Source organism: Gymnodraco acuticeps, unplaced genomic scaffold, assembly GCF_902827175.1.
Source record: "Gymnodraco acuticeps unplaced genomic scaffold, fGymAcu1.1, whole genome shotgun sequence".
Classification (NCBI taxonomy): Eukaryota; Metazoa; Chordata; class Actinopteri; order Perciformes; family Bathydraconidae; genus Gymnodraco; species Gymnodraco acuticeps.
In genome coordinates this window covers 2,374,651-2,401,385 of record NW_022990023.1, presented here as the reverse complement: position 1 = coordinate 2,401,385, position 26,735 = coordinate 2,374,651, and the positions used below count along the sequence as shown (strand labels likewise).

The window sequence follows — 26,735 nt, the reverse complement described above, 5'->3', positions numbered from 1 at the left end:
CACTGTTGGTATTCATTGATGGTTTTATTCATTCAAATTCGGTACAATAATAAACAGATATTTGCCACAAGTAGTAAAAAACCCTTTCCCAAGCAAAATAAATTAGACTGAACTATGTTTACAGGATTTATATGAGTTGATAATATCAGGCAAAACAGACTGCTTCTACCACAACACTGATATTCGCAGCAGACAAACTCCATCTTTGCACTGTGCAGTGAGCAGGCAGTGCAGGATGATAACGTAATGTATAGGATACATACAAATATACATAAACAAGTAAATCTAATAATTCTAAATGCAGTTTTCTCTCTACAAACAAACACAAAAAACACCAGGACTATTCAAAAGACAGGACAAAATAATATACAATTAGGAAATATTCAAAAATAATATACAACGGCATATGAAGGTTATAATCGTCGTTGTCTGCAGTTTTAACCTATGTGGAGAGACATGAGTCAGGTAGATGCACAACAAACGGAAAATTATAATGTCTTAGATTGAGTGATTCTGTTCTTACCTTGATAGCCACTATTCCCAAAGAAGCCATTCAAATCAAATTTGCGGGTCTTTGCTGCTTCTGAAAACGAAGATAAGAACAATAATCAAACAGTTGTGCAAACAATGTTTTATTTCAAAGTGTTTGACCGGAATTTTATGTCCAACATGGTGAATTTAAAGGAGTTGGACATTTTGGAAAAAAAAACTTTCTTCTCTTTCTTCCATTTACACTACTTTCATATCTGTAGGTTTATTATGTAGCTTAAAAGCACAATATGTTGTTTTCTGCCACTAGGTATCTCTCAATCATAACAAAAACTAAATACCAAATTTGGTGGTATTTTGGAGTAGTGTCAGGTCATCAGATTCACCACAGTCAGTTATCACAAGGGTTCATGTTAAAAATCAGTGTTTCTCCAATGCCGCCTGGCTGCTGCTATCGTTTGCTCACAATTTTTCAAAGGTCCATGTGTGATGACTAAAACCCTTCATCGGGTAAGTATGTTATATTCAAAAACAACTAAGGTCTTAAAGGTCTAAATGTGGCTTACAACTGGATAAAAAGTCAATTTCTGACATCTTCTGGCAGACAACCACAACGCATGATCAAAGGGAATACATAGTCATAAAGACCAAATCAAACAGACCTTACATATTTCTCTAGGTTGATAATGTGTTAGAAACATTAGGGATAATGCAAGAACACAACTCAACCGACAAAAGACTGGGAACAGGAAAACATCTTGCCTGGCGTATGACGCCACAAATTGGCAATTCAGTTTATTTGGACCCTCTGGAGGACTTGCCTTTTGGGTGAAAATGCAGTTTGAGATGCTGCTGGATGTGTATCTGACGGGGCATCTCCTGTTGATGCTGCATATCCTCAGGCTGAGCGCCGCCCTGCGTCTCTGTGGCGGGGGCAGAGTGGAGGAGGAGGTCGTCAGAGCCGGCGGGGTCCGACAGGTCCTCGACTCCTGCTGCAGGAGTGAAGACCTCCACAGGCAGATAGGAGGGGTCAGAGTGGTCCGAGGGGTAGGCCAGGGTGGGGCTGGAAGTGGGAACTCCAGGGAATTCAACAACTAGGGAGGAAGAGACAGGACAGAGGAAAAACAAGTTAATTGTGTTACTGTAAACTCAGATTATTAGGTATATTAAGTTCAGTTTTCCCTTTACCTTCTGGCTGAACTTCTCCATTGATATAGCCCACATGTTCTGAAAGTGACAAACAGTTTATTATTACCTTTATGCATTTATTATACCACAAGAAACCACCATGCAGAAACGCACTCAAATCTTACCGTATCTATCAAGGGACATGCTTTCGCCTTCAACCGCGATTTCTGGCGTCTGTCCCTCTCCCTCCACTGATAGGGCAGGAGAAGATAAAAAACGTTAATGATCGGGGTCTGAGGTATATTTGTGTTGTTAGTCCCTCGAAAAGAAACCTTTGTACCTAATGCACCGTAAGATTTCACAGCTGAATCTGGCTTTAGAGGCAGCGGCTCATAAGGTAAACCTGCATCTGTTAAAGGCAAACAGATATATATTTTTGCACTATTCTAAGAAAACTGCAGTATTCAGCAGCAATAAGCTCAAAATATTGTGTTCTCACCTTCAGATGCAGTTTCATAAGGCTGTGGCTGGTACTGTCCCTGGTTTCCTGTTGAGAGTGGAATCTTTTAGTAAACATGTTAATCCTGATTGTTGTGTAAAGAACACACAAAAGGATAAACCGTACCATATTTCCCATAAGATGTTGCATCCCCTCCAAGAACAGGAGCTTGTTGTGCATAGGGAACTTCACCACCACCTTAGTAGCCACATAGAGAGGACATTGTAAACAAATAATACATAGATAAATAAAGGGAGAATTATAAAGTAGCTGTCATTTATTTTTGCTGAATCTTACCGTATATTCCTGTGGATTTTCCGTTCTGTCCAAGTGGTTCAGTCTGATATTGTGACGCAGCTAGACGTAAGAGAAAATGTTTGATTAAATATTTAAAACTACTAAGCTGTGTATAAAATGACTTTTGAATGTCCGTCTGAGAAAATAGCCAGTCTATGGTTTCATGGCTTGGACTACATTTGATATTATTTTGATAGTGCGTTTTGTGTTTTTCTAGAGTTTTCTTGTGTTATAAAAAGTTTGAAAGAAATTAAGTTATACATACCATCATACATGCTGCTCAGCTTTCCATTTGGACCAAGGCCAGCAGCCTGCGGCTCAAACTGGCTCATTCCTGTAAGAATACACAAAGTATTCAGACTTAGACTGTTTCTGAAAATAGTAATCACACTGATAGACCTGCAAACTGGACTTAAAATATATTAAGATTGTATGAAAACAGATTATATAAATTAGAAAGCCCCTCAATTTGAAATAATGAAGTCACTGAAGCTTTCGATGAAGCACAAAGAAAAGTCTGTCATGAATTCTGAGGAACTATTTTCCCAAAATGTGATGATCAGCATTTTGGATTTCAGCTTTTTTAAGGTTTGTTCCATGTTTTCCCTTTGTGTCTGTTTGTATGCGCACACACACACAACACTTAGTTTTCATTGTGGATTACAATGTGGATTATTCTGCTCAATTTTAAATCCTATTTGTATATGATAGCTTTTCTTACCATCAAGCCCAGCAGGAACGATCGGGGCTCTGTTGTAAGGCATCTGTTTGGGACCGCCTGTAGAATCAGCAGTAAATTAGACTATAATTCATCATTTTCACTGTTGTACCATGTCTTCAATCAATATCCTATTTAACTGTAATCTCACATGTCATACCTGATTTTCCATTAGCAGTGTGTACGCCCTGGCCAAGACCTGATACAATATAGACATTTATTTTTGCTTGAATTTCTGCTGTAATTCATGAAAATCAGTTTCATTTAAAATGGTACTTACTTGCGTAGTCAGGTTGTACACCTCCATGTCCATATCCTGCAAAAAAGAAATAAAACGATGCAGTGCTAAGAATGTATTCCTTTAAATAAACAGAATAACACAAATACTGAGCTTTAGATGTGCCTGGAGGCTATTTGTTTTCTTTGTTTCTAATCTTTAGTCTAAGCTAAACGTACCAGCTGCTTGAAGTAGCTTCATATTTATCGTACAAAATGAGCTATTAAGAGTATTTCCCAACATTTAAGTTTTTACTAGGGATGCTCCGATCGATCGGTCACCGATCGAGATCGGCCGATTCTCACTCTACCGATCGATCGGTGCTCTCTAAACATGCCGATCGCATGACGTAAAATACATGACACTTTTCTCTGTGTCCGGCAAAACAAGCTCGCCAAAATGGCTTCACCGGTCTGGCATTATTTTAAGGTGTCCGAAAAAGACAGCGAAATAGCGGTATGCAACGTGTGTGTGAAGCAGAAATCCTGCAACTCCGCCCGCCGGACCGGTAAGCGCAGCGAAACACACACACAGGGAGAACCAGACCGCAGTTCATTTCCTCATATTCCAAACGAGAAATTACGGTAGCAAATCGCCCGGTTCTTTACGACCAGAACTATGAACGGGATACAAACCGGAGGAACCAGGCATGGAGGGAGGTGGCAGAGACAGTGGGTGAAACGGGTAGGTTTTCGCCTGTTTGGGGAGTTTATATATATATATTGCTCGCATAAAATCCCCGGTTTTTTTTTGCTTTGTATGTCGGGGGCGGGAGATTCATGTTGTTCAGGTTGTTGGTCGCGTTGCTCGCAAAAAATCCCCAAGCTTTCAGACACGCCCAGCTCCAAGATTTTCGAAAAGCTGCTGTGTGGACGTACCGTAAGAGTTAGACCTAACACACTTAGCTATTTATCTACCTCTGGAACAAGCTAAACTAGTTATTATAAATATATGTATTCTTCATTGTCGGGTCACTCATTACTGGATCAGTGAGCTGCATGAGATACTGACAGGCTGTCGGGAGAGAGAGAGAGGAAAATCGAGCGCTTCCGCTAATTTCTCCCGTGTTATTATCCAAAGTGAATGTAAACTTGAATAATGTACATCATTTGAATGTAATAATTGAGTTGATTGTTGTTTGTGGAAGCTCCAGTGAATGAGCCCCATTAACTGAGTTTTAAACATCACTTTAAATGGAAGATTTAAAGTGATGTTTAAATCTTCCATTTAGGCCCCGCCCACTCGATCGGATCAGCGATCGGTATCGGCCGATACTGATTCCGGCGATCGGCCCCGAAATTGGCGATCGGAGCATCCCTAGGTTTTACCATATGTTCCAGCAGATTTGGCTTCAGGGCTTATTCCAGCTGGCTGAGCTTCATAAGGCATTCTCCCGTAACCTGTTGTTAAGATGGAGAACAGAGGAAGAAGACACATAATATAAAGGTTAAGGGGTGAAGTTGTGTAGCTTTAATCAGATATGTTAAAGCTAATTATTCACCGTATTTGCCGGCTGTTTTACCATTACTGCCGACACCAGGGTACTGCCCACCGTTGGGTAATCCACCGTATCCTGAACACAGATGGAGGGAAAACAGTACATCTCAAAATATACCAAGACAAGATTCCTTTTCACCAACAAGCTTTTACATTTGAAATTGGACTAAATCCGTCTATCAGTGTGGGCATTTACTTAAATGGCTACTTCAATAAATACAAATCTTCTATCTCCAAAACAACGTTGTGTCCCATCATCACACTGACCGTATTGTGCAGGATTCTCTCCCATGCCGGCACCAAGACCACCTGCAAGTATTTGAAATTCACATTATCATTAATAGTATATCCACGTTGAGACAAACACACTCAAAATGTTCTCATGGTACTGTAGAATTATTTCGAATTAAAAGATACTCCTTGACTCACCATATTTGCCCGCACTAGCATAGGGGTTCCCAGCATAACCTGGAGAGAATTGAAAAGACTTTAAGACTCGTTGGACTGAAAATAAATGCTTTCATTGATTCTTACAGTGAATGTGCAGTTCCCTAGGAAAGTACACAGTGTCCACAAGCCTTTATAATATTTATCATCCACATACCATACTTTCCTGTGCCATTATTACCTGTATTGAGGGGTTGTCCACCAAATTGCAACCCACCAATGCCTAAATCAGAGAGCAGAGAATACTGTAGGTTAGCACAATGTTGTTATCTATATATTAAGGAGTTAAAGAAACTGAAAATGAAACTTCCTTTTTTCCAGGCTACTTTACACTGAGGAGAGAAATGCGATCGATAGGCACTCACCATACTTGGCGTTAGATTTCTCTGCACCCATTCCCGGGGTCTGACCTCCATAGTCTCCCATTCCTGAAACATGGAGAAAATTGGTTTACAAATGTTTTTCTTTAAGTGCCAATTTGTGCTTTTTCCCTTACTAAGTTTTCTTTTATGATAACAGACTTGAAAGAACTAAAGATATACATACCACCGTACATGCTGCCCGCTTTTCCATTTGGACCAAGACCAGCAGCCTGAGGCTCAAACTGGCTCATTCCTGCAGAGGAAATGCATGTTTATCAGATCTAGTGACTTTTACACCTCGAGATGTAACTGACTATATACAATTCTGTGTTGACAATGTGATACCTCAGAAAGAAATAACTGTGTACCCCAACAACAAACCATACATAACTAAAGAGGTTAAGGACTGCATCAATCGTAAAAATATAGCTTTTAAAAACCGGGATAAAACGCAACTGAAATGTGTGCAAAAGGAGCTTAACCACATGCTCAGAGAAGCTAGAAAGAGACATAAGGACATTATTGAACAGAACTTTTCTACAATGAACTCCAAGGAACTTTGGGACACTATGAAGGCAATCACAAATATGACTCCAGCTAAAAAAACTCTCTGTACCTCTGATGACCTGCAAAAAGCAAATGGACTGAATGACTTTTACATGAGATTTGAAACCCAGGACTTCTCCTCTGAATGTACAGACATCTTAGAGACAATCTCTGCTACTGACCAGGACGTTAGGGTGGTGATTGACCCTTTAAAGGTGCAATCACTTTTTAAACACACCTGTACTAAGAAGGCCACAGGGCATCTCTGCATTCCTTCTCAAGACATTTGCAGAAGAACTGACATCAACATGGTGTCCCATATTTCAAAAATCTGTTGATCTTCACACCATCCCCACCCTCTGGAAAAAATCAATAATAAAACCTGTCCCCAAAAAACCTTGTCCAAAGGTAAACAATGATTTTAGGCCTGTTGCATTGACATCCATTGTCATGAAATGTTTTGAGAGGATCATGGTGCCGCTGCTAAAGAAAGAGGTTGATGTACATTTAGACCCTTTTCAGTTTGCCTACAAGCAAGGGCGTGGCACAGACTATGCTCTAAATAGCATCACACACCTGGTCACTAAACACCTGGAAGACCCTAAGGCATATGTACGCAGTCGCCTACTGTTTGTGGATTTCAGCTCGGCTTTTTTTCTTCTCACATCTTGCTTCAAAAACTGATAAAGATCAGTATAAAATGTAATCCTTTTATCTTGAAATGGTATTTCTCGTTTTTAACCAATCGCACTCAGCATGTCAGGGTCAACAATGCCCTCTCAGAGCCCCGGACCATCAGTACAGGAGCCCCCCAGGGTTGTGTGAGCTCCCCGGTCCTCTTCACACTGTGTACACAAACGACTGTACGAGAATCCACCTGGAGAATTATATCATCAAATTCTCAGATGATACAGCCATCCTTGGCTTAATGCACAAAGGCAGCAGTTCATCGGCTTATCATTCTGAAATAGAGAGATTTGTGCAGTGGTGTGATTTTAACCATCTAGTGCTGAATGTGAAGAAGACTGAGGAGATGGTGTGGGACCCAAAGGCAGTGGGTGACCTTAGGCCGGTGGTTATCCACAATGAACCCATAACTCAGGTCAGCTCCTATAAGTACCTTGGTGTCCATCTAGATCAGTGTTTCTCAAACTTTTTCATACCAAGTGTTGTGGAAATATTTTCCAAGGCCCATAACTTTGACCCAGTTTATCAGTTCAAACTGTCCTGACTGAGCACACGCACCTCGTAACCTTGGCTGCTGTGCTCTCAGTGTTCTGTCTCCCTGTTCCTGCCTGTTGGCGTCAGCTGATATAGGTGTTATGATTCTATGTTCCTGCCTGTTGACGTCAGCTGATAGAGGTGTTATGATTTTATCTTGTTATGCAGCAGTTTGATGATGCTCTCAGAACTGGTTAAATACATGGGTCTGAGGTAGAGTTCTTTAGAATTGACGTGGCAACTCTACCGTGAAGTCAGAACCTCTGGCTCTTGGACTTGTGATGTGAATCCTCCGGCCGTAACTCCAAATAAACCATCAGTGTTTGACATCAAAGCTACTGCTCCTACCGTGTCTCCTTCCTGAGTCGGTGACTCCCATTGCATAGCTACACAGAAGTTTCCTTTACACCAAGGACCACTTAACCAATAAAAAAACACTCGCGGACCACCTAACTCCAAAAATATCCAAAAACACATCGTTTTTCTAGAACAGATTACAAATCGCCTGCAAATGGTACAAACGAGTGGCAACATGTGGGATGAAGGTGTTGCGCTGGGCTATATCATGCAATTGAAAGTGAAACTTAAGCTCGCTCCATTGTGGAGATATTCCTGCGAGAGTGCGGAAAACTTTTATTTATTTATTTATTTAAAATGTGAAATTTTACCAATATACTCACGGACCACTAGGGGGCGCTCACGGACAACCAGTGGTCCGCGGACCACACTTTGAGAAGCACTGATCTAGATAATACACTCAGCTGGAAGGCGCATGTTCAAGGTCTGTGCTCTAGACTTCAACAGCGATTGTACTTTCTGCATCGACTCCGGGCTTTCGGAGTCGACCAGAAGTTCATGTTACTGTTCGATCATGCAGTGTTGGAGAGCATCATTAGGTATGGTATTACTGCCTGGTATGGTAACTTGACAGTGCAGTCAAAGTCACAGATCGCTCGCCTGGTACAGACTGCTATGAAAATTATGGGGGTTAAAAACACCCATCTCTCCAAAACATATACGAGCAGTCCATTATCAGACAGGCAAACAAAATTGTGTCTGATCCCACCCACATACTCCACCCAGAATTCCAGCTCCTACCTTCTGGTAGAAGATTTAGGGTTCCCAAGAGCAGGCTGAACCGCTATAAGCACTCATTCCTACCTACACTGAACAAAAATATAAACGCAACACTTTTGTTTTTGCTCCCATTTTTCATGAGATGAACTCAAAGATCTAAAACATTTTCTATATACACAAAATAACCATTTATCTCAAATATTGTTCAAAAATCTGAAAAAATCTGTGATAGTTAGCACTTCTCCTTTGCCGAGATAATCCATCCCACCTCACAGGTGTGGCATATCAAGATGCTGATTAGACAGCATGATTATTGCACAGGTGTGCCTTAGGCTGGCCACAATAAAAGGCCACTCTGAAACGTGCAGTTTTGCTTTATTGGGGTCCGAAATCCAGTCAGTATCTGATGTGAGGGGTAGGATTAGGGTTAGGGGTAGGGTTAGGGTTAGGGTAATGTTGTGAATTGAGTGGCCCATGGTGGTGGTGGGGTTATGGTATGGGCAGGCGTAGGTTATGGATGACGAACACAGGCCACTCAATTCACAACATTACCCTAACCCTAACCCTACCCCTAATCCTACCCCTCACACCAGATACTGACTGGTTTTTGGACCCCCCCAGACCCCCCAAATAAAGCAAAACTGCACGTTTCAGAGTGGCCTTTTATTGTGGCCAGCCTAAGGCACACCTGTGCAATAATCATGCTGTCTAATCAGCATCTTGATAAGCCACACCTGTGAAGTGGGATGGATTATCTCAGCAAAGGAGAAGTGCTCACTATCACAGATTTTTTCAGATTTGTGAACAATATTTGAGATAAATGGTTATTTTGTGTATATAGAAAATGTTTTAGATCTTTGAGTTCATCTCATGAAAAATGGGAGCAAAAACAAAAGTGTTGCGTTTATATTTTTGTTCAGTGTATGTCGATTAAGCTACTTAACATTCACATGAAATGAAATGTAGTCAAATGGAATGAAATGTACTTTTTAAATGTTGGCCATGAGGGTAGTGCAATAGGTCGCCATTGTCAGTATGTGCGTCTGTGTATTGTGTTTGTTCAAACGGTGTATGACTGATGATATGTGTATGTCTCTTAATGTCCACTATGTTTGTATATGTACATGTATGCGGAACTGCAGGACGGAGTCCAGAACTAATTTCCTTACGGGGACAATAAAGTATATCGTATCGTATCGAGATGAATATGTAGATCATATTTATCACAAAAATGATACTGAACTCAAATCATAAGAATACTGAAGTGAAAGCAAACACACTAATAGACCTACAAACAGATTGTATGTGTTGGTCATCAATGTTTTAGATGAACAAAAATAGACAGACATGCTATAAATTATTCTGCTCACTGTCGAACAATGTTTTTATATGTCAGCATGTCTTACCATCAATTCCAGCAGGAACCAGTGGGGCTCCATTGTAAGGCATCTGTTTGGCACCACCTGTTGAATCAGTAGTGAAGTGGACGATATGTTCATTTTCACTGTTTCATATTACGTAGATCTTATTCACTTCACTCTTAAATCGTATGTATCTTTAACTGTACCTGATTTTCCATTAGCAGTGGGTACACCTTGACCAAGACCTAAAAAGGAGAAGAGAAATGTTAACTTTCACTGTAATTCACAAAAAATGAAAGGAACTAGGTTTGATATAACGGTACTTGCTTGCATAGTCTGGTTGTACACCAGCGCCGTATCCATACCCTGCAAAAAAGACATCATAACCTACCTTAATGATCTGATTTTGGAAAAGTATGCTTAGCTAGAAGGCCTGCAATAACACAGCAGCAACTACAAGAACATAAAATATCTCAAGTAAAAGCATATGATGTCCATTTATGGATTCAGTGCTTGAACAAAGTTAGTGTTAAGATCACAACCTACCGGATTGGGGCTTGCCTGCTTCACCCTGACCTGTATTTCCTGAGAAGATTAAAAAAAAGTTTAAAATTTGAAAGACTGAATATTTGGGGGTCATATTTAATCCTTAGTACATACAAATCTGCAGCCTTACCTATCATCAGCTTACAAATGTTAAACAATGTTTAAATCTTAGTCTTTAAAATGTACCTCCGTATGGATTTCCATATCCAGCTCCGAGGTAAGCTCCCTGTCCGTGACCTGAGAGCATACAGAGAAATTATCAAAACAAATTCCAATTCCTATGAAGTTGAATTGCATACAAAAATAAAAAGCACTCACCGGGTTGCTGAGGTTTTCGGGCATAAGGATATCCAAGACCTGTTGCACACACAAACCAAGGGTACTTTAACAACAAATCAACATTTCCTTGGCAGTGAAAAAGGAAACCAGGAAATTGTCAATATTCACTATGTGTTTATATTAACAGTAAATATTACCAGCGCCATATCCGTTGCCGGGTGCCGGGGCGTTGTAGCCTCCTGCTCCATAACGTTTGGACAGATACAACTTTATTAAGACATCAACTTTACATCATGGTACATTTGAAAAAATGTGTAAGTACAGTGATAATATCACTTTATAAAACCCTACAAAAATCTGTTTTCTTAGGTCAGATTCAGAAACTGTATCACAGGATTTTTTTCCTCATTTGCCTTCGAGTGCTTCAGTAGCCATATGTTCTTTTCACGCATATACAGTATATAAACGAATAAACCACGACTAAATGAACACAGTAAATTAATAATTACCAGAACACTAGATTGTACTTTATGTATTTAAAATCATAGCTCTTGGCCTCAGATGTTTTATAAGCGGGCTACTTACCTGGTTTGTTTGCTTTAGCTCCTCCATTTAAAACCCCCCCTGCCCTGGCACCGTGTCCTAAACAATGGCATAACATTATGACACTTAGGCATACAGTCAATATCAAACCTGTAGAAGGTTGGAAGTATAATGTGCAAAATGCTTTATTGTGCACATTTTACACAATGGAATATTCAAAGTGAGGAATAAAGTGTATTTACCGTTGGGATTAGCACCATATCTGTTGTTTGGAACACCAGCTCCTGCTCCTGCTCCATAACCTAAACATCAATGAAAGAATAATCAACCATAGTAACAATGCTGTAAGTATCCTTGTATGCATGTAAAATACACTTATACTTTAGTGACTAAGCTCAGGGTATAAGTACCTTTCGTGTTGGTGCCAGCTCCAGCACCTGCATGATTAAGGTAGTGAAAAAAATACTTATGTTAGGTTATAAATATGAGCTAGAGACGATCAGAGTGTTCATGTGAAGGCTTACTGTCCTCCAATGTTTTACCGTAAACTTTCTAATTTCCTTAAAAATACATTGTACATGCAGTAAAAGTAATAAATTAACACATGTTACCAGGTAAATGCCATTAGACAATTGGAGAATGTAATACTTACCAGCTCTTGGTATTTTCATCCATTGTCCGTTTGGCACTCCCGATGGTCCACAGTCTAGAACATTAACATGTATTATCAGCACAATTTAGGAACTTATAGTAAAACAAACATGAACACATGAGAAAATGAGCCTCTGGACACAGTCATGCTGATGTTTAGCCTGTCTAATATATATCATGATTACTAGTTTTGTTTCGCTTGTGAATATGCTCACATTTGCTTATTAGCTCTAAATACAAAGTAAAGCTGATAAGAGCTGATGATGGCCCCACATGAATAGTTCAGGAGTTCGTGAAGATCTCACGGGGGACATGAATGTATGTGGCGCAGGACTTCAGCTTTTATAGTATATATTTTTCAAAAATAAGAGAGAAATATTTACCAGGTTTGTTTTGTTTAGCTCCTTGTTCCTTGGTGATGCCGACTCCTCCTCCATTGTCTGAAAATCGTAAAGAACAAACTGTAAGATCAGGACTTTTAATGAATTAACAGATTATCTCTCTTAAAAATATGGTACACTTACAACATCATTAAGACACAATGTGGTAAAAAAGAAATCAGTTGGTTCAACCTAAAAGTCCCATCATGCACCATGAATGCTCCAAATTAACCTTCTTAAGGGTTAAGGTCAAATACATTACAAGGACCAAACAACAAAGTAACACACTTCACACTTTTTACAAATGAACATATTAATTGGTTCATTCTCAACCTACTCCACAGGTTAAAGGAAAAGTTTGGCGTTTTGGGAAATACACTTATTCACTTTCTTGCCCAGACTTAAATGAGAAGATTGATTCCTCTCTACAGCCTGTAAAGTCAATATGAAGTTACAGCCAGGACACCGTTAGCTTAGCTTAGCATAAAGACTATAGAAACAGAGGGAAACACTTGTCCTGGCTCTGTTCAGAGGTGACAAAATCCATCCACAATCACAAGTAAAGCTCCTTAACTAACACAATATTGTATATGTTTAATATGTACAAAAAGGCTTACTAACAGCAAATAAGCGGATTTCCCAGAATATCTCATTAAAAGTAACATTTCGATCATTTAGATATGACAAAGCTTGGTGAGGGATTAAACAAGGAAACATAGGAGAGAAACACATCTGTTATTGGTCATTTTCTCAGACAACTCTGAAGAAAACATGCAACACAAAAAACAAACAGAATTGTAAACGCACAAGATATTTCTAGCCAAAACAATTACAACCATGAGCACTGGCTAGGATTCACTCTCAATGTAATACTTGGCTTTTCTTTCTCTGTTCACATCTTTATACATTCACAATAGGGGTGTCAATGAACCGGAATCGACGGTTTTGTGATATTTAAAAAATATTTATATAATATTTCAATAATACAGATATGATATGAACACATTCATTGACATTCATTAGAGAGATATCACAATTATAAAATGATTGAGAAAAAAATAAAACACTAAATCTGATATTGTGACAGCTATACTGAAAGTCTTTTTGATAACTCCCCCTTAATGGGTGTGTATTTGTGTGTTTAGATTGATATTGAGAACATCACTTTAATTGACCAAAGTATTACAAGTAAGACTGAATCCTAACCATCAAAACAACACACGTCTTGCAGTGTAAGTCATCATAATATCTACAATTTTGCAACAGACTTGCAGAAACCGGATTGGGTCAACTCTCACACATGCACTACGCTAGTAACCACACCTAAACCAAGATTACGTTTACCAGTTTCCCCACTTTCTCCTGTAGGGAGACCTTTGCCCCGGACCCTGCCAGGTGCTTCCTCAGGCTGATGTTTGGGGTTTGCTACTTCAGGTGCGAACTCAGGCTGACTCTCTGGGTTTGCTTCTTCAGGTGTGGACTCAGGCACACCCACAGTTACTTCAGGAGTGATACTTTTAGCTGCTACTGTTGCAGTGACAGTGGGGGGTTGTGTGCTCATAGGGGCAGCATCCCCTTCACTGTCACTGTCTACCTCCACAAGAACCTCTGTCTCTGCCTCTTTTTGCTCAGGCACAGCAGTTGCAGTCACAAAACCTAGAGGTCACATGTTTCATCAACATTTCATCTAGGTAATAAAGTATGGAAAGAATCACTGATTATGTCCCCATGCATAAAAAAAAAAACTGTAGAAGAAAAAACACTGAACATTTTCCATTGTATTTGTATACAGATAATCAAAAAATCAATTAAAAGCAACAATTTTAAAAAAAAACATCATTTTCCAGAAAACCCCCCGCCATATTTTGATTGCAGACAGTCCAAAATTAACTGAACAGAAATAGATACTGACATTTATTTTATATAAAGTTAAAACAATGCTGAACAACAACAGAGTGCTGGTTCTCTGTGTGTGTGTGCATAAGAAAGGTGCATACATCTTTAAAACAATCATGTTTTGGTTGCCAACGCTCTGATTTCTTCACTTCCACTTAAAAGCAAATAACCACATTTATTATATACATAGTATGCTCATTAAGAGTCATACTTGTATCTTTGGGTTTTTACTAGAACACGGTTACATGCTTCATGTAACCGTGGTATTCGGATCAGGAGGTCACAGGTTCAAACCCCACTGCAGTCAGCATGTCGTTGTGTCCCTGGGCAAGACACTTCACCCCAAATTGCTCCTGTGGGGATTGCCCACAGTATTGAGTATGTAAGTCGCTTTGGATAAAAGCGTCTAACAAGTGACATGTAATGTAATGTAATGTAATGTTAAAGAAAAACCTTGCAACCAAACTAGGTGCAATTCTAGGTGTATTCTAATGACTCAAAATCCACATTTCTTGTTGAAATTCATGTTTTATGACCTGGACAGCCCAAAACACACGGTATGGGTTGACTCATTTCACAGTTTGCGGGTTGGTAACAACTCCAGATATACGAGCACAAACACTAAGAAAGTGTGTTTTAAATAATATGTCTCCTTCAAACTTGAAGGAAATGTGTATAGATATTTTCATTAAAGCTCATAAGTGCAGAATTATACCATATGACTGCATTAGCTCGAATAAGTTGGAAAAATATAATCATATTGACGTGCTTTTTTGGATATTAAATTACTGTGAAGACCAGGTCAAATAATTGGTGGTGTTACACGCAATTAATTGGGATCATTTGTTCAATATAAAAATAAATACAGTATGTGGCTCTATCTAGAAGTAATGTCAATCTAATCTTATATTAAGATAATAATATTTTATCATTTGATTTTTTTTAAATATATAAAACATGTTCAGATTTACAGGTTTATGGTACTTGCCTTCAGGGACACCAGGTGCCGGGTGGGACTCAGGAACCTCTGGTACAGGTCCAGATGTGAAGGTCTTTGGCCCCTTGCCTTGTGGATATATGGGTCCTGGCTCAGGTGTGGGTTCAAATACAGGCATTGGGCCTTTTCCCTGAGGAAACGCTGGTTCTGGTTCTGCATATGGTACTGCTTCTGGTTCTGCTTCTGGTGCTGCTGTAGCCTGAGGGATCTGGGGTTTCTGTTTGTAGCTCTTTCCTGGTGTCAAATGTGGCGTCTGCTTTTGATATTTCTCTTGCGTCACCATGACAACGATACCACTCGTCGGCTCGGGGACAAAAGGTACTACGTCCTCTGTTAGTTCCTGTGGAGTTGCAAAAATCTCTTCAGGTGTTTCACTCGGCTGCTCAGGTGCGGGAACTCCACCTTTTAGGCCCTTTTCATTGGACACACCTGGACCCTTTGGACCCTTCCCGTAGCCTGAGAACCAAACAGAGAGTGGGAATTATATAGAAAATATTTTAAAAAATGTACAATGACATTTAGAAGCTAAGGTCTATACAGCAAACTGTATAATATAAAGCACATTTAAATATTACAATAACAGAGTTAAAATAAATACGTGTACAGGATCATTTACCAGTAAATGCAGTTTCAGGTACACCAGCTGGAACACCATAGCCTGTAAAGAACAATGTGTTGATAAACAAATTCCTGAATCCTGCAAAAAACTAAATATTCTAAACACATGATTTGCAATTCTCAACAGTGCCATGGCATACAACTATATTTTTTCAAGTATTTTTCATGTAGATTAAGATCGAGAGGACAATTTGGCCTTAGTGTTTTATATTTCCGTGCTGCCCTTTCAGCAAATCAGCAAAGGCCTGCCGATACATCGTTTTCATGAAGAGGTTTGGAGCATTCTTTTTTTGGAATGGAAATTGCACAATGAAAAGAAAATCAACTGCACGTTATCACAGCACGTTATTTTTTTGTCCAAAAGAAATTCAATTATTGTCCTTCTAACATATTAATTATATCCGTTGTATGTAGGCATTTTAAGTCTTCCATATGTAATAGCAGTGAACTACTCCTTAATGTATATACTGTGTGTATTTGAACAAGTTTTCACCATTGGGTTTAGCTCCATAGCCTTTGGTAGCTCCGGCACCTGCTCCATAACCTAGGGACAAAACACAACATTACATGAGTATTCCATCCCACTGAAACAGAACAAAAAAAATTCTACATAAGAAACTTTTGTAACACTAAATGAAATCTGGTACCATTGGGTTGTGCTCCATAGCCTTTGTTAGCACCAGCTCCAGCTCCGTAACCTTGGGTCCAACATAACATAAAGTTAATATAAGATCCCACTGAGAAACAATAACATTATTCAACACGAGAGACAGGAAAGTTACCATTGGGTTTAGCACCATATCCTTTGTTAGCTCCAAGTTCGGGTCCAGCTCCGACTCCTGGTCCGGCTCCAGCTCCGTAACCTTTAGTTAACATAGCAATACGTAAATATAAGATCCCACTGAGAAAGAATAACTTTATTCTACACGAGAGACAGGAGGGGTTACCATTGGGTTTAGCACCATATCCTTTGTTAGCTCCAGCTTCGGGTCCAGCTCCGACTCCTGGTCCGGCTCCAGCTCCGTAACCTTTAGTTAACATAGCAATACGTAAATATAAGATCCCACTGAGAAAGAATAACTTTATTCTACACGAGAGACAGGAGGAGTTACCATTGGGTTTAGCACCATATCCTTTGTTAGCTCCAGCTTCGGGTCCAGCTCCGACTCCTGGTCCGGCTCCAGCTCCGTAACCTTTAGTTAACATAGCAATACGTAAATATAAGATCCCACTGAGAAAGAATAACTTTATTCTACACGAGAGACAGGAGGAGTTACCATTGGGTTTAGCACCATATCCTTTGTTAGCTCCAGCTTCGGGTCCAGCTCCGACTCCTGGTCCGGCTCCAGCTCCGTAACCTTTAGTTAACATAGCATTACGTAAATATAAGATCCCACTAAGAAAGAATAACGTTATTCTACACGAGAGACAGGAGAGTTACCATTGGGTTTAGCACCATATCCTTTGTTAGCTCCAACTCCAGCCCCGGGTCCGACTCCCGCTCCGGCACCAGTTCCATAACCTTGGGTCAAACATTAAATAAATCACTTAGATAAAATACGATGATTCTACATGAGGAACAGTTAAACCACTTAATAAATATGATCAGTTACCATTGGGTTGAGCTCCATAGCCTTTGTTAGCACCAGCTCCAGCTCCGTAACCTGAGATCAAACATAAGAGAACATTAATATTCCATCCCACTGGAACAGAAAAAAGATTATTCTTCATGAGAAACATTTATAACAGTAAATGAAATCTTGTACCATTGGGTTTAGCTCCATAGCCTTTGTTAGCTCCGGGTTCGGGTCCAACTCCGGCCCCAGGTCCGACTCCGGCCCCAGGTCCGACTCCTGCTCCGGCACCAGTTCCATAACCTTGGGTTAAACATAACATTACATAAATATAACATCTCACTTAAATAAAAGAATGTTATTCTAAATAAGGAACATTTAAAACACTTTAACAATAAAAACAATCAATTACCATTGGGTTGAGTTCCATAGCCTTTGTTAGCACCTGCTCCAGCTCCGGCTCCAGCTCCGTAACCTTGGGTCAAACATAGCATTGTGTAAATAAAAGATTCCACTGAGAAACAATAATGTTTTTCTACACGAGAGACAGGAGAGTTACCATTGGGTTTAGCTCCATAGCCTTTGTTAGTTCCAGCTCCAACCCCGGGTCTGACTCCTGGTCTGACTCCTGGTCTGACTCCTGGTCTGACTCCTGCTCCGGCTCCAGCTCCATAACCTTAGGTCAAACATGACATTACGTAAATATAAGATCCCTCTATGAAAGAATAACATTATTCTACATGTGAAACATTTACAATATCTTTACAATAAATACAATCATATACCATTGGGTTTAGCACCATATCCTTTGTTAGCTCCAACTCCGGCTCCGGCTGCAGGTCCGGTTCCATAACCTTGGGTCAAGCATAACATTAGATAACTTTACGATCCCACTGACATTTCTATTTTTATTCTACATGTGAAACATTTACAATATCTTTACAATAAATACAATCATATACCATTGGGTTTAGCACCATATCCTTTGTTAGCTCCAGCTCCGGCTGCAGGTCCAGCTCCGGCTCCATAACCTTGGGTCAAGCATAACATTAGATAACTTTACGATCCCACTGGCATTTCTATTTTTATTGTACATGTGATACATTTACTCCTCCTTAACAATAAATACAATCATATACCATTGGGTTTAGCTCCATAGCCTTTGTTAGCTCCAGCTCCAACACCGGGTCCGACTCCCGCTCTGGCACCAGTTCCGTAACCTTGGGTCAAACATAACATTACCTAAACATAAGATCCCTCTATGAAAGAATAACATTTTTCTACATGTGAAACATTTACAATATCTTTACAATAAATACAATCATATACCATTGGGTTTAGCACCATATCCTTTGTTAGCTCCAGCTCCGGCTGCAGGTCCAGGTCCGGCTCCATAACCTTTGTTAGCCCGAGCTCCAGCCCCGGGTCCGACTCCGGGTCCGACTCCTGCTCCGGCTCCAGCTCCATAACCTTAGGTCAAACATGACATTACCTAAATATAAGATCCCACTATGAAAGAATAACATTATTCTACATGTGAAACATTTACAAGATCTTTACAATAAATACAATCATATACCATTGGGTTTAGCACCATATCCTTTGTTAGCTCCAACTCCGGCTGCAGGTCCAGGTCCGGCTCCATAACCTTGGGTCAAGCATAACATTAGATAACTTTACGATCCCACTGACATTTTTATTTTGTACATGTGATACATTTACTCCTCCTTAACAATACATATGATGAGTTACCATTGGGTTTAGCTCCATATCCTTTGTTAGCTCCAGCTCCAGCACCAGGTCCAACTCCTGCACCGGCACCAGTTCCATAACCTTGGGTCAAACATGACATTAAATAACTTTAAGATCCAAGTGAAAAACATATTTTATTGTACATGTGAAAAATGTACTCCTCCTAAACAATAAATACGATGAGCTACCATTGGGTTTAGCTCCATATCCTTTGTTAGCTCCAGCTCCAGCACCAGGTCCGACTCCTGCTCCAGCTTTAGTTCCGTAACCTTGAGTCAAACAAAACATTAAATAACTTTAAGATCTCACTGAAAAAGAATAATGTTATTGTACATGTGAAACATTTACACCTCCTTAACAATATATACAATGAGTTACCATTGGGTTTAGCTCCATATCCTTTGTTAGCTCCAGCTCCAGCTGCGGGTCCAGGTCCGGCTCCATAACCTTGGGTCAAACATAACATTTCATGAGTATTCAATCCCACTGAAAATGCAAAAAGCTATTCCACATTAGAAACAGTCATAACACCAAATACAATCAGTTACCATTGGGTTTAGCTCCATAGCCTTTGTTGGCACCAGCTCCAGCTCCGGCACCAGCTCCATAACCTTGGGTCATACAAAACATTACATAAATATGCCATCCCACTGAAAAATACAACATTATTGTATATGAGGAACATTTACAACACTATAAATACGATCATTTACCATTGGGTCTAGCTCCATATCCATTGGGAACAGCTCCATTTCCATAACCTATGATTAAACAAATAATTACAAAAACCATCTATAATCATATCTAACTTGTTCTTTTAACGTGAACGTTTACGATACCTTGCTGGGGTCTCATTGCAGCTCCATATCCTGAAACACATTCAAGAAAGCATTCAATTTCATATTCTTGAATAGATTTATAAAAAGTATTTGATATCATAAATACATTTAGAAAAGAAGTGACAGTCTTACCGTTGGGTTTGGCGCCATACCCATTTGGAATATTACCATTACCTTAAAGAAAAAAGAAAAACAGAGTTATGTGGAAATTCACAGATTCTCAGATTTCAAGTCTTTATTTTCTAAAACAAATGTATGGTAATGTTTTCCTATTTAACAGCTGCACAACTATTCCTTCAAAAATGTTGTCATAACGTGGTGCAAGGGATCGATATTGGTTAAAATATTCTTTATATGTCATTGAACTTGCCAGCTCTGCCACAGGGGTTTCCATAACATTAATAGTTAAAAAAAACTAATTTAAATTGAATAGTTAAGATAATAATAATAATAATAATAATTGGAGGCCTGTCTGTTCTTTTATAGGTGTTATATACTATATTATTGGATATTATTTATAGGTTTACCATTGGGTTTTGCACCTTGTCCATTGGGCACACCACCTGCAGCTCCATAGCCTGAGATTGACAATTAACAAAAAGGCTTCAGAGGAGTAACATGTAATCCAAAACATTAAAATAACCAAATTCACTAATATATCATTTTCATTCAACACGTGTGACATTCATACCTTGCTTTGGCCCCTTCATTCCTCGGTTTCCATACCGAGGTCCCAAACCGGTGCCCCCATAACCGCCATTGTAGCCTATAAAAACAGGAAACATATATATTAAAACAGCATTTAAGTTGTATTCTTCAAGCTGTAAATCATGTCAAAATGCCCTGACTTATGATGAATGACTCACCTCCCATGGGTTGAGCTCCATAACCATTGCCGCCATATCCTGGAAGAACAAATAAAGACATTGTTACAGGTGTATTAGGTAGTAACTTCAGTTCTGTGAGGAGGCCTTCACTCACCTTGGTTCCTGGCAAGCTGAGGCACTCCCATCCCTCTGGACGCTCCTTGACCTTAAACCACACATGTATCATTAAAGTAAATATTACAATAACTTGGAAAACAAGGCAGCAGAAGATGAGTTACCTGCGCCATAAGTGGGTCGTCCATATGCTTTCATAGCTTTAATTCCAGCTCCCCCCTGCCCTGTTAAATAGAGACATGCTTAAGTTACGTAAACAGACAAACTTGTTTTATGCTGCCAAAACTCCTTTCTTAACCAATCCCTACCATTTGGTATTCCTCCATTGCCGTTTGATGGTACAGCTCCGGCTCCTTGACCTAAAGGACGATTATATTCAAAGATTAGATACTTTTTACATTTATTTACCTAAATATGTGCTTTAAAGTTCACTTCTGGCAGACATTACCATTGGTTTTAGCCCCGTTTCCATTAGGTACACCAGCTCCACCAGCATAGCCTGGCAAAAAAGAGAGATTTAATACATCTATGATACACAGACACAGAGTTTAAGACCAACCAACAATAATTTCACCAGATAGAATCATCAACATCCAATCAATAGATAGTTATTAAAATACTGTGGGAGCTTCCTTACCATTGCCTTTTGTTCCATATCCTTTATTTGCAGCAGCAGCGCCATTGCCTACAAGTGGTTAAAACACAAAAACTCAAAGAAAAGACAATTCTAATACACATATTTATTCGATGGCCAATTAGTTTGCCATGACTGGTTTTTACACAAGGTCAGTGTCGTTCCGTTTCAGAAAGGTTGTTGTGCTATGAATCATTAGAAACATTACTTAGGGGACTCATTACATGTGATGCACATTTGCAATTATCTTTGTAGTGAATGTATTAAACAGAAAAATTATATATAATCCATGATTAAATATAAGTTTCAGCCCTTAATGGAAGTGTATCTGATTTAAAATCTACATCACATTTTATTCTAAACAAATAAATGAAAGATAAATAGTTTTCCATGAATTTATATTGTCATTTGTAACTTAATAAATAAAATTATTAATGGTCACTCACCATTGGGTTTAGCTCCATTCCCTCCAGCAGCAGCACCATAACCTAAAGCCAATTAAAGACACCAACACTAAGAGACTCATTTCGAAATGTTGCACAATAGTAGAATGACCTCAAACAGATAATCTACAGTTCAATACATAATGTGTCAAGTACTCTAAATTCAGCAACGGTCTGTCGACAGGAAATACTGAAACAGGACTTACCGGTGTAAGGACCTCTGTTTCCATTTGGTGCTCCATAACCTGCAGATTAAAGACAGTTTAGTTTAGTTACATCTCAGCGTGTATGATTTCTCCCCAAAAACATTTCAGCCACTATTCTTGTGATACCAGCAATTCAAGCTGACAAGATGTCACAGTATTATATACTATTTCCATGTCTTCTTTTAATATACTGTATTTTTTCATTAATATGTATGCATATCATGTAAATGTTTCAATTATCATAACACTAGACGTGTGTTTGCAAGTATAGATAAAGGTTATATCTACAATACCATTTCCTTTAGTTGGTTGTCCGCCGTTTCCACGAGCTTGTGCACCATAACCTGCCACAGAAAGAGTTTTAAAATGTAACAGTGCTGTTGTTTAGCATATTTGTGTGTGTAAGTGTGTGTTAGTGTTTGTTTCATACCATTGCCTTTAATTGGTTGTCCATTGTTGGGGCCAGCTTGTGCGCCATAGCCTGTCGAAGAACAAAATAAAACATTTAACAGGGATTTTGTTCAGTGAATTTACTCTAGTGTGTGTGTGTGTGTGTGTGTGTGTGTGTGTGTGTGTGTGTGTGTGTGTGTGTGTGTGTGTGTGTGTGTGTGTGTGTGTGTGTGTGTGTGTGTGTGTGTGTGCGTGCGTGTGTGTGTATTGGTTGGTTGGTTGGTTTCATACCATTGCCTTTAACTTGTTGTCCATTGGTAGGGCCAGCTTGAACACCATATCCTTCAAAAAGATCACAGTGAGACTATAATAGCAAATATTCAATAAGTTACACTGGGAAAGATTGTAAAGTATAGGAAAACTAATTGAGAGATGTGTGTTACAACTACCATTAGATTGTCCTCCATTTCCATTGGGTAGGACTGCTGGATTTCCTACTGAATTCAAATCAATATATTAAGAGATCGGAGAAGAGTCAATGGAAGACACAGAGCAAAAAACAACTTTGACATCCACTTTTTTAGACTAAGAGTTAAACAGTAGATTGGGGGTAAAATAGAGATGACAATCTTGCATTTCCAGCTAAATGTCTTTTTTTAAATTTATTTTTAATCGTAGTACATACCTTGTGGGTTGCCACCTTGTCCATTTGTCGCACCAGCTTTTGCTCCATAACCTGACAAACAAAAAAGGGGAAAAAATAAGCAAAATATCCTTAAACAAGTTCTAACAGAGGTAGGCCTATAAGTTACAGTATTTTATTTCAATAAAGTAAAAATACCTATTTAACAGAACTTACCTTTATTTCCTCCTCCATTTGTGCTACCAGCCGCAGCACCATAGCCTGAAATATACGAGATGTTTGATGATAAAAAGTTAGAACAAGGTATATATATATTTGCACTTTATGTTGTGAAACACATTTACCATTAGATTTAGCTCTATTTGTACTTGCAACTGCATTTGGAAAATGTTTCTAATCACATCAATCTGTCGTGCAGATGTATGTGCGTATGCATCACTAACCTATGCCTTTTGTGGGGTATCCACCGTATCCATTTTGTGCACCCATTGGCTGACCCACACCTAAAAAAAAAAACATTGTTTATAAATAAAATAATCCTCAGGACGGAAGATTTCACGGCTGGAGATATTGGCTGTTATTTACCTTTCGATGGCATCAGCATTCGTCCCAGAGCTCCACCATTCTGAGGTACATTTCCTGGAACAAACATGACATGTGAACAAACGTTTCAGCTTGAGTGGAAATCCCACTCAATAAATCATTTGTATGCATTTTATAAAGAGACAAGTGTACAGAGTGTAATGACTTTACCATTAGTTTGTGGCCCATGTCCATTTGGTACTCCAGATTGAGCACCATAACCTTAAACACAAGACATTCAATGTTAAACTAGTATCAGGTTAATATTGTATAAAAACGGGAGAAGACACAAACATTTAGCTTTGGAAAAACATCCACTCCTTTGTTCATAAATTGAAGGAAGAAAGAATAACCTCCTGGAGGACTTGGCTTTTTAAAAAAAAGTGAAACATAAGGTTCAGCCCCCCTCCAGACCCAAACACTTTTCGTAAAGTCCCTTAATGAATTTTTCCATCAGATTGTAATAAAGGAATCCAGTCTGAGGTTGAGTTAATATTCCGATGCAGATTTTTGGGACGGACCAGCCTCGGCTCTACAGAAGTCAATGGAGCGACTGTGTATAAGCAGTAAAACCGTTATTTCCCTTCTCACAGATGGATGTTATATTTAGACTGCTGCTGCCACCGAAGCCCAGCTGCCTTTGATTTCACAAACTGAGGCCGATGGTAAAGAGAAAAGAATATATGGCTGCTTCGCATCGTCACAAGAACATTTGGGAGAGGGCCGAGGAAAGGAAAGAGCTACATAGCGAGCATTGCTAAGATTTCAGTTTAACATGATCGTTTGAAATGTGACAGGCAAACCTCAGCGCCCGAAAGACATTCGTCTCATCTTTTCATCTCCTCGGGATGAAGCAGGTTGTACGGTTTCACTGTACGAGACTGAAGCATGCAGCGGGGCCGCATTTTAACACTTTTACGCTTCGGGTCTTTCTAGAATGCAAACATTTTTTACAATATGCAAACTGTACATAGATACTTTCTTTGTAGTTTGTTTTCCAAAAACATTATCAATCAACCATTTGCTAGTTTTTCACCTGGTCCATTCTGGCAGTTAAATGCTCCATTATTGCAAAATTAAGTTCTGATAAAGATTGAATATTATTTACCAACAGAAGAAAAAACATATTTGAAAACTGCAAACAGCAATGGTGCAAAATACAGTTGGAACAGTCTATATCCGACAGTACAAAAATAACAGGATTTATCAATATGACAGTTTCATGAAATGAACTGCAATGGCAGATTTTAGTTGCAAGAGTAAATGAGCAAGGACACAAATCATGTCACACAGGTAATGTGGTCCTTCAGAGGGCTTCCTGTTCGACTTCTGGCTTAAGCACAGAGGAAGACTTTTGTTGCAATAGTAGATATCATCATCATCCACCAAATTCCAGCTTATAAATCACAAGTCAAGTGTTTCACTCCTGTCTTCAACAGACCAGACACAAAACCAACCGGAGTGACTCTGCACAACACAGGACACACATCACCTCCCTATAATAAACTACTGATTTATTTCTTATGGATTATGATTCCTTAAAGGTTTAAACTGGCCCATTTGACTTTGAAATATCAAGGTAACTTTCCAAATGTCTTCTCCCCATTTTGTTTTCAGTCGGTTGCTCGTTTAGTTTTGTGCCTTAATTTGTGTTTAATTTTTTTTATTTTACATTACCGTTTACTCCATTTCATTCCCCCTATTGTGTTGCATTTTGTTTTAACCAATATTATTGAATATTTTTTAATTATAGAACAATAGTGCAACACTTGTTATTTCACAAATAAACCTAGCAAACTCTACACAGGTAATGCATCTTAAATTAATTGTAATAATCCATCAGAAGTAAAGCAGTTTACATTTAGTTCATTGAAAATACACGCCATTCAAATTAATGTAAAATGTTAAGGCAATATATTGGCGATACCACTATTTGACATATGCCTCACTATGGGAGAGGCCTTCCCTCTGCCCTTCACTCACCCAGTGTGTTCGCCGTCTGCAGCAGCCAGAGGATCAGGGCGCTCTGAAGAAGTAGTCGTCCCATCATAGTGGACCTGGAGGGGAAAATGTTTTGGACCCAGCAGGAGAATGAGAGTGAAGCAGATGATCTGAAGTGGGCAACGTACCGTGATTGTGAGGGTCTCATATACACTCTGTCTGAGGCGCCCCTCCTTCTGCTTATAGATGCTCCTGTTCCCCAGATCCTCCCCCACTTGTTGGGAGACACACACACTAACTAAATAATTGGGCACTTAAAGTACATTAACACTAAAGGGAGACATAGAGGAGCAAAGAGCGGGAGCTCAGCAGATTGGACATTGACTGATGAAGTCTTGACAGAGCATCACACAACATGGATTAAAGGCAGAAACATCACTGTCAAAATCTAAATTGTTTATACAGACTATCAAAAATATTTTCAAACTGTATATATCCTCACAGCAAAGGCCAACGCTTCCGAATGTAATGCAAAGCATAAATAAATGGGTTTCACTAGAAACCGTGCACTGTTTAATATTTGAATGAACTGCAGTCTAGTAAAATATAGCATGTAAAGAATGACACAAGTCACTCACACCATACAATAAAATAAAACAAACGTGTACTTCTGACATGCTGTGCTAAACTCTAGACATAAATCATTTTTAATGTCTGCACCAGTGACAGAACCCAACAAAGTTAAACTCCTACACGCAATCGTCTGAAAAGGAAACAGTTTAGTCAAATATTTGATTTGTAAAAGTGTTTTTGCAGGAATGTTGTGTCTTAAACAAATACAAAGGAGTTTATAATGTACAGAAAGCTCAACATGCATCCTGTCCACAGTTTTATTCGTGAATGGACTTTATGACATCACTCCAAGTTACAGCGAGGTCTCTTAATAGAGGAATGATGGAAA

The 26,735-nt window shown here is 39.2% G+C and overlaps 1 protein-coding gene across 50 annotated transcripts; it reads right to left on the bottom strand.

The window, feature by feature from the left end:
- cmn (calymmin) lies at nucleotides 1–26,009 on the bottom strand. Of its 50 annotated transcripts, none has more exons than XM_034214523.1 (77): nucleotides 25,817–26,009; nucleotides 24,005–24,055; nucleotides 23,837–23,890; nucleotides 23,695–23,754; nucleotides 23,468–23,512; nucleotides 23,294–23,344; nucleotides 23,058–23,105; nucleotides 22,900–22,950; nucleotides 22,649–22,699; nucleotides 22,512–22,562; nucleotides 22,219–22,257; nucleotides 22,016–22,057; nucleotides 21,573–21,620; nucleotides 21,384–21,434; nucleotides 21,244–21,294; nucleotides 21,100–21,159; nucleotides 20,976–21,026; nucleotides 20,861–20,899; nucleotides 20,686–20,760; nucleotides 20,522–20,572; nucleotides 20,127–20,168; nucleotides 19,995–20,024; nucleotides 19,869–19,916; nucleotides 19,704–19,766; nucleotides 19,534–19,602; nucleotides 19,344–19,424; nucleotides 19,156–19,236; nucleotides 18,983–19,051; nucleotides 18,733–18,873; nucleotides 18,543–18,623; nucleotides 18,366–18,434; nucleotides 18,189–18,257; nucleotides 17,963–18,079; nucleotides 17,816–17,878; nucleotides 17,596–17,706; nucleotides 17,443–17,493; nucleotides 17,271–17,351; nucleotides 17,107–17,187; nucleotides 16,942–17,022; nucleotides 16,777–16,857; nucleotides 16,612–16,692; nucleotides 16,477–16,527; nucleotides 16,323–16,373; nucleotides 15,828–15,869; nucleotides 15,203–15,667; nucleotides 13,663–13,974; nucleotides 12,322–12,378; nucleotides 11,940–11,993; nucleotides 11,698–11,724; nucleotides 11,530–11,589; nucleotides 11,330–11,386; nucleotides 10,942–10,986; nucleotides 10,784–10,822; nucleotides 10,652–10,702; nucleotides 10,466–10,504; nucleotides 10,247–10,285; nucleotides 10,126–10,164; nucleotides 9,965–10,021; nucleotides 5,899–5,967; nucleotides 5,718–5,780; nucleotides 5,534–5,575; nucleotides 5,335–5,373; nucleotides 5,173–5,214; nucleotides 4,910–4,981; nucleotides 4,737–4,808; nucleotides 3,412–3,447; nucleotides 3,292–3,330; nucleotides 3,135–3,191; nucleotides 2,679–2,747; nucleotides 2,414–2,473; nucleotides 2,243–2,314; nucleotides 2,117–2,164; nucleotides 1,803–1,868; nucleotides 1,678–1,716; nucleotides 1,311–1,583; nucleotides 524–583; nucleotides 1–442 (listed from the first exon to the last, which is right to left on the bottom strand). In XM_034214523.1, exons 1-77 carry the CDS (start codon nucleotides 25,980–25,982, stop codon nucleotides 438–440), a joined length of 5,433 nt encoding a protein of 1,810 aa, XP_034070414.1. In that variant the 5' UTR covers nucleotides 25,983–26,009; the 3' UTR covers nucleotides 1–437. The 50 variants fall into 50 exon arrangements, with proteins under 50 accessions (XP_034070414.1, XP_034070417.1, XP_034070415.1 ...); XM_034214526.1 differs by having other exon boundaries at nucleotides 4,931–4,981; XM_034214524.1 differs by having other exon boundaries at nucleotides 10,942–10,983.
- Nucleotides 26,010–26,735: the final 726 nt, after the last annotated feature.

What these genes read in the sequence shown, in the direction of transcription:
- cmn (XM_034214523.1), bottom strand. Translation starts at nt 25,982, where the DNA reads ATGAGACCCTCACAATCACGGTACGTTGCCCACTTCAGATCATCTGCT. An exon ending in ATATGGTGCTAATCCCAACG is followed by an intron (nt 11,387 to 11,529) that starts GTAAATACACTT and finishes GCCATTGTTTAG; the next exon opens with GACACGGTGCCAGGGCAGGG. An exon ending in GGTTCCTGCTGGAATTGATG is followed by an intron (nt 5,968 to 9,964) that starts GTAAGACATGCT and finishes TTTCCTCTGCAG; the next exon opens with GAATGAGCCAGTTTGAGCCT.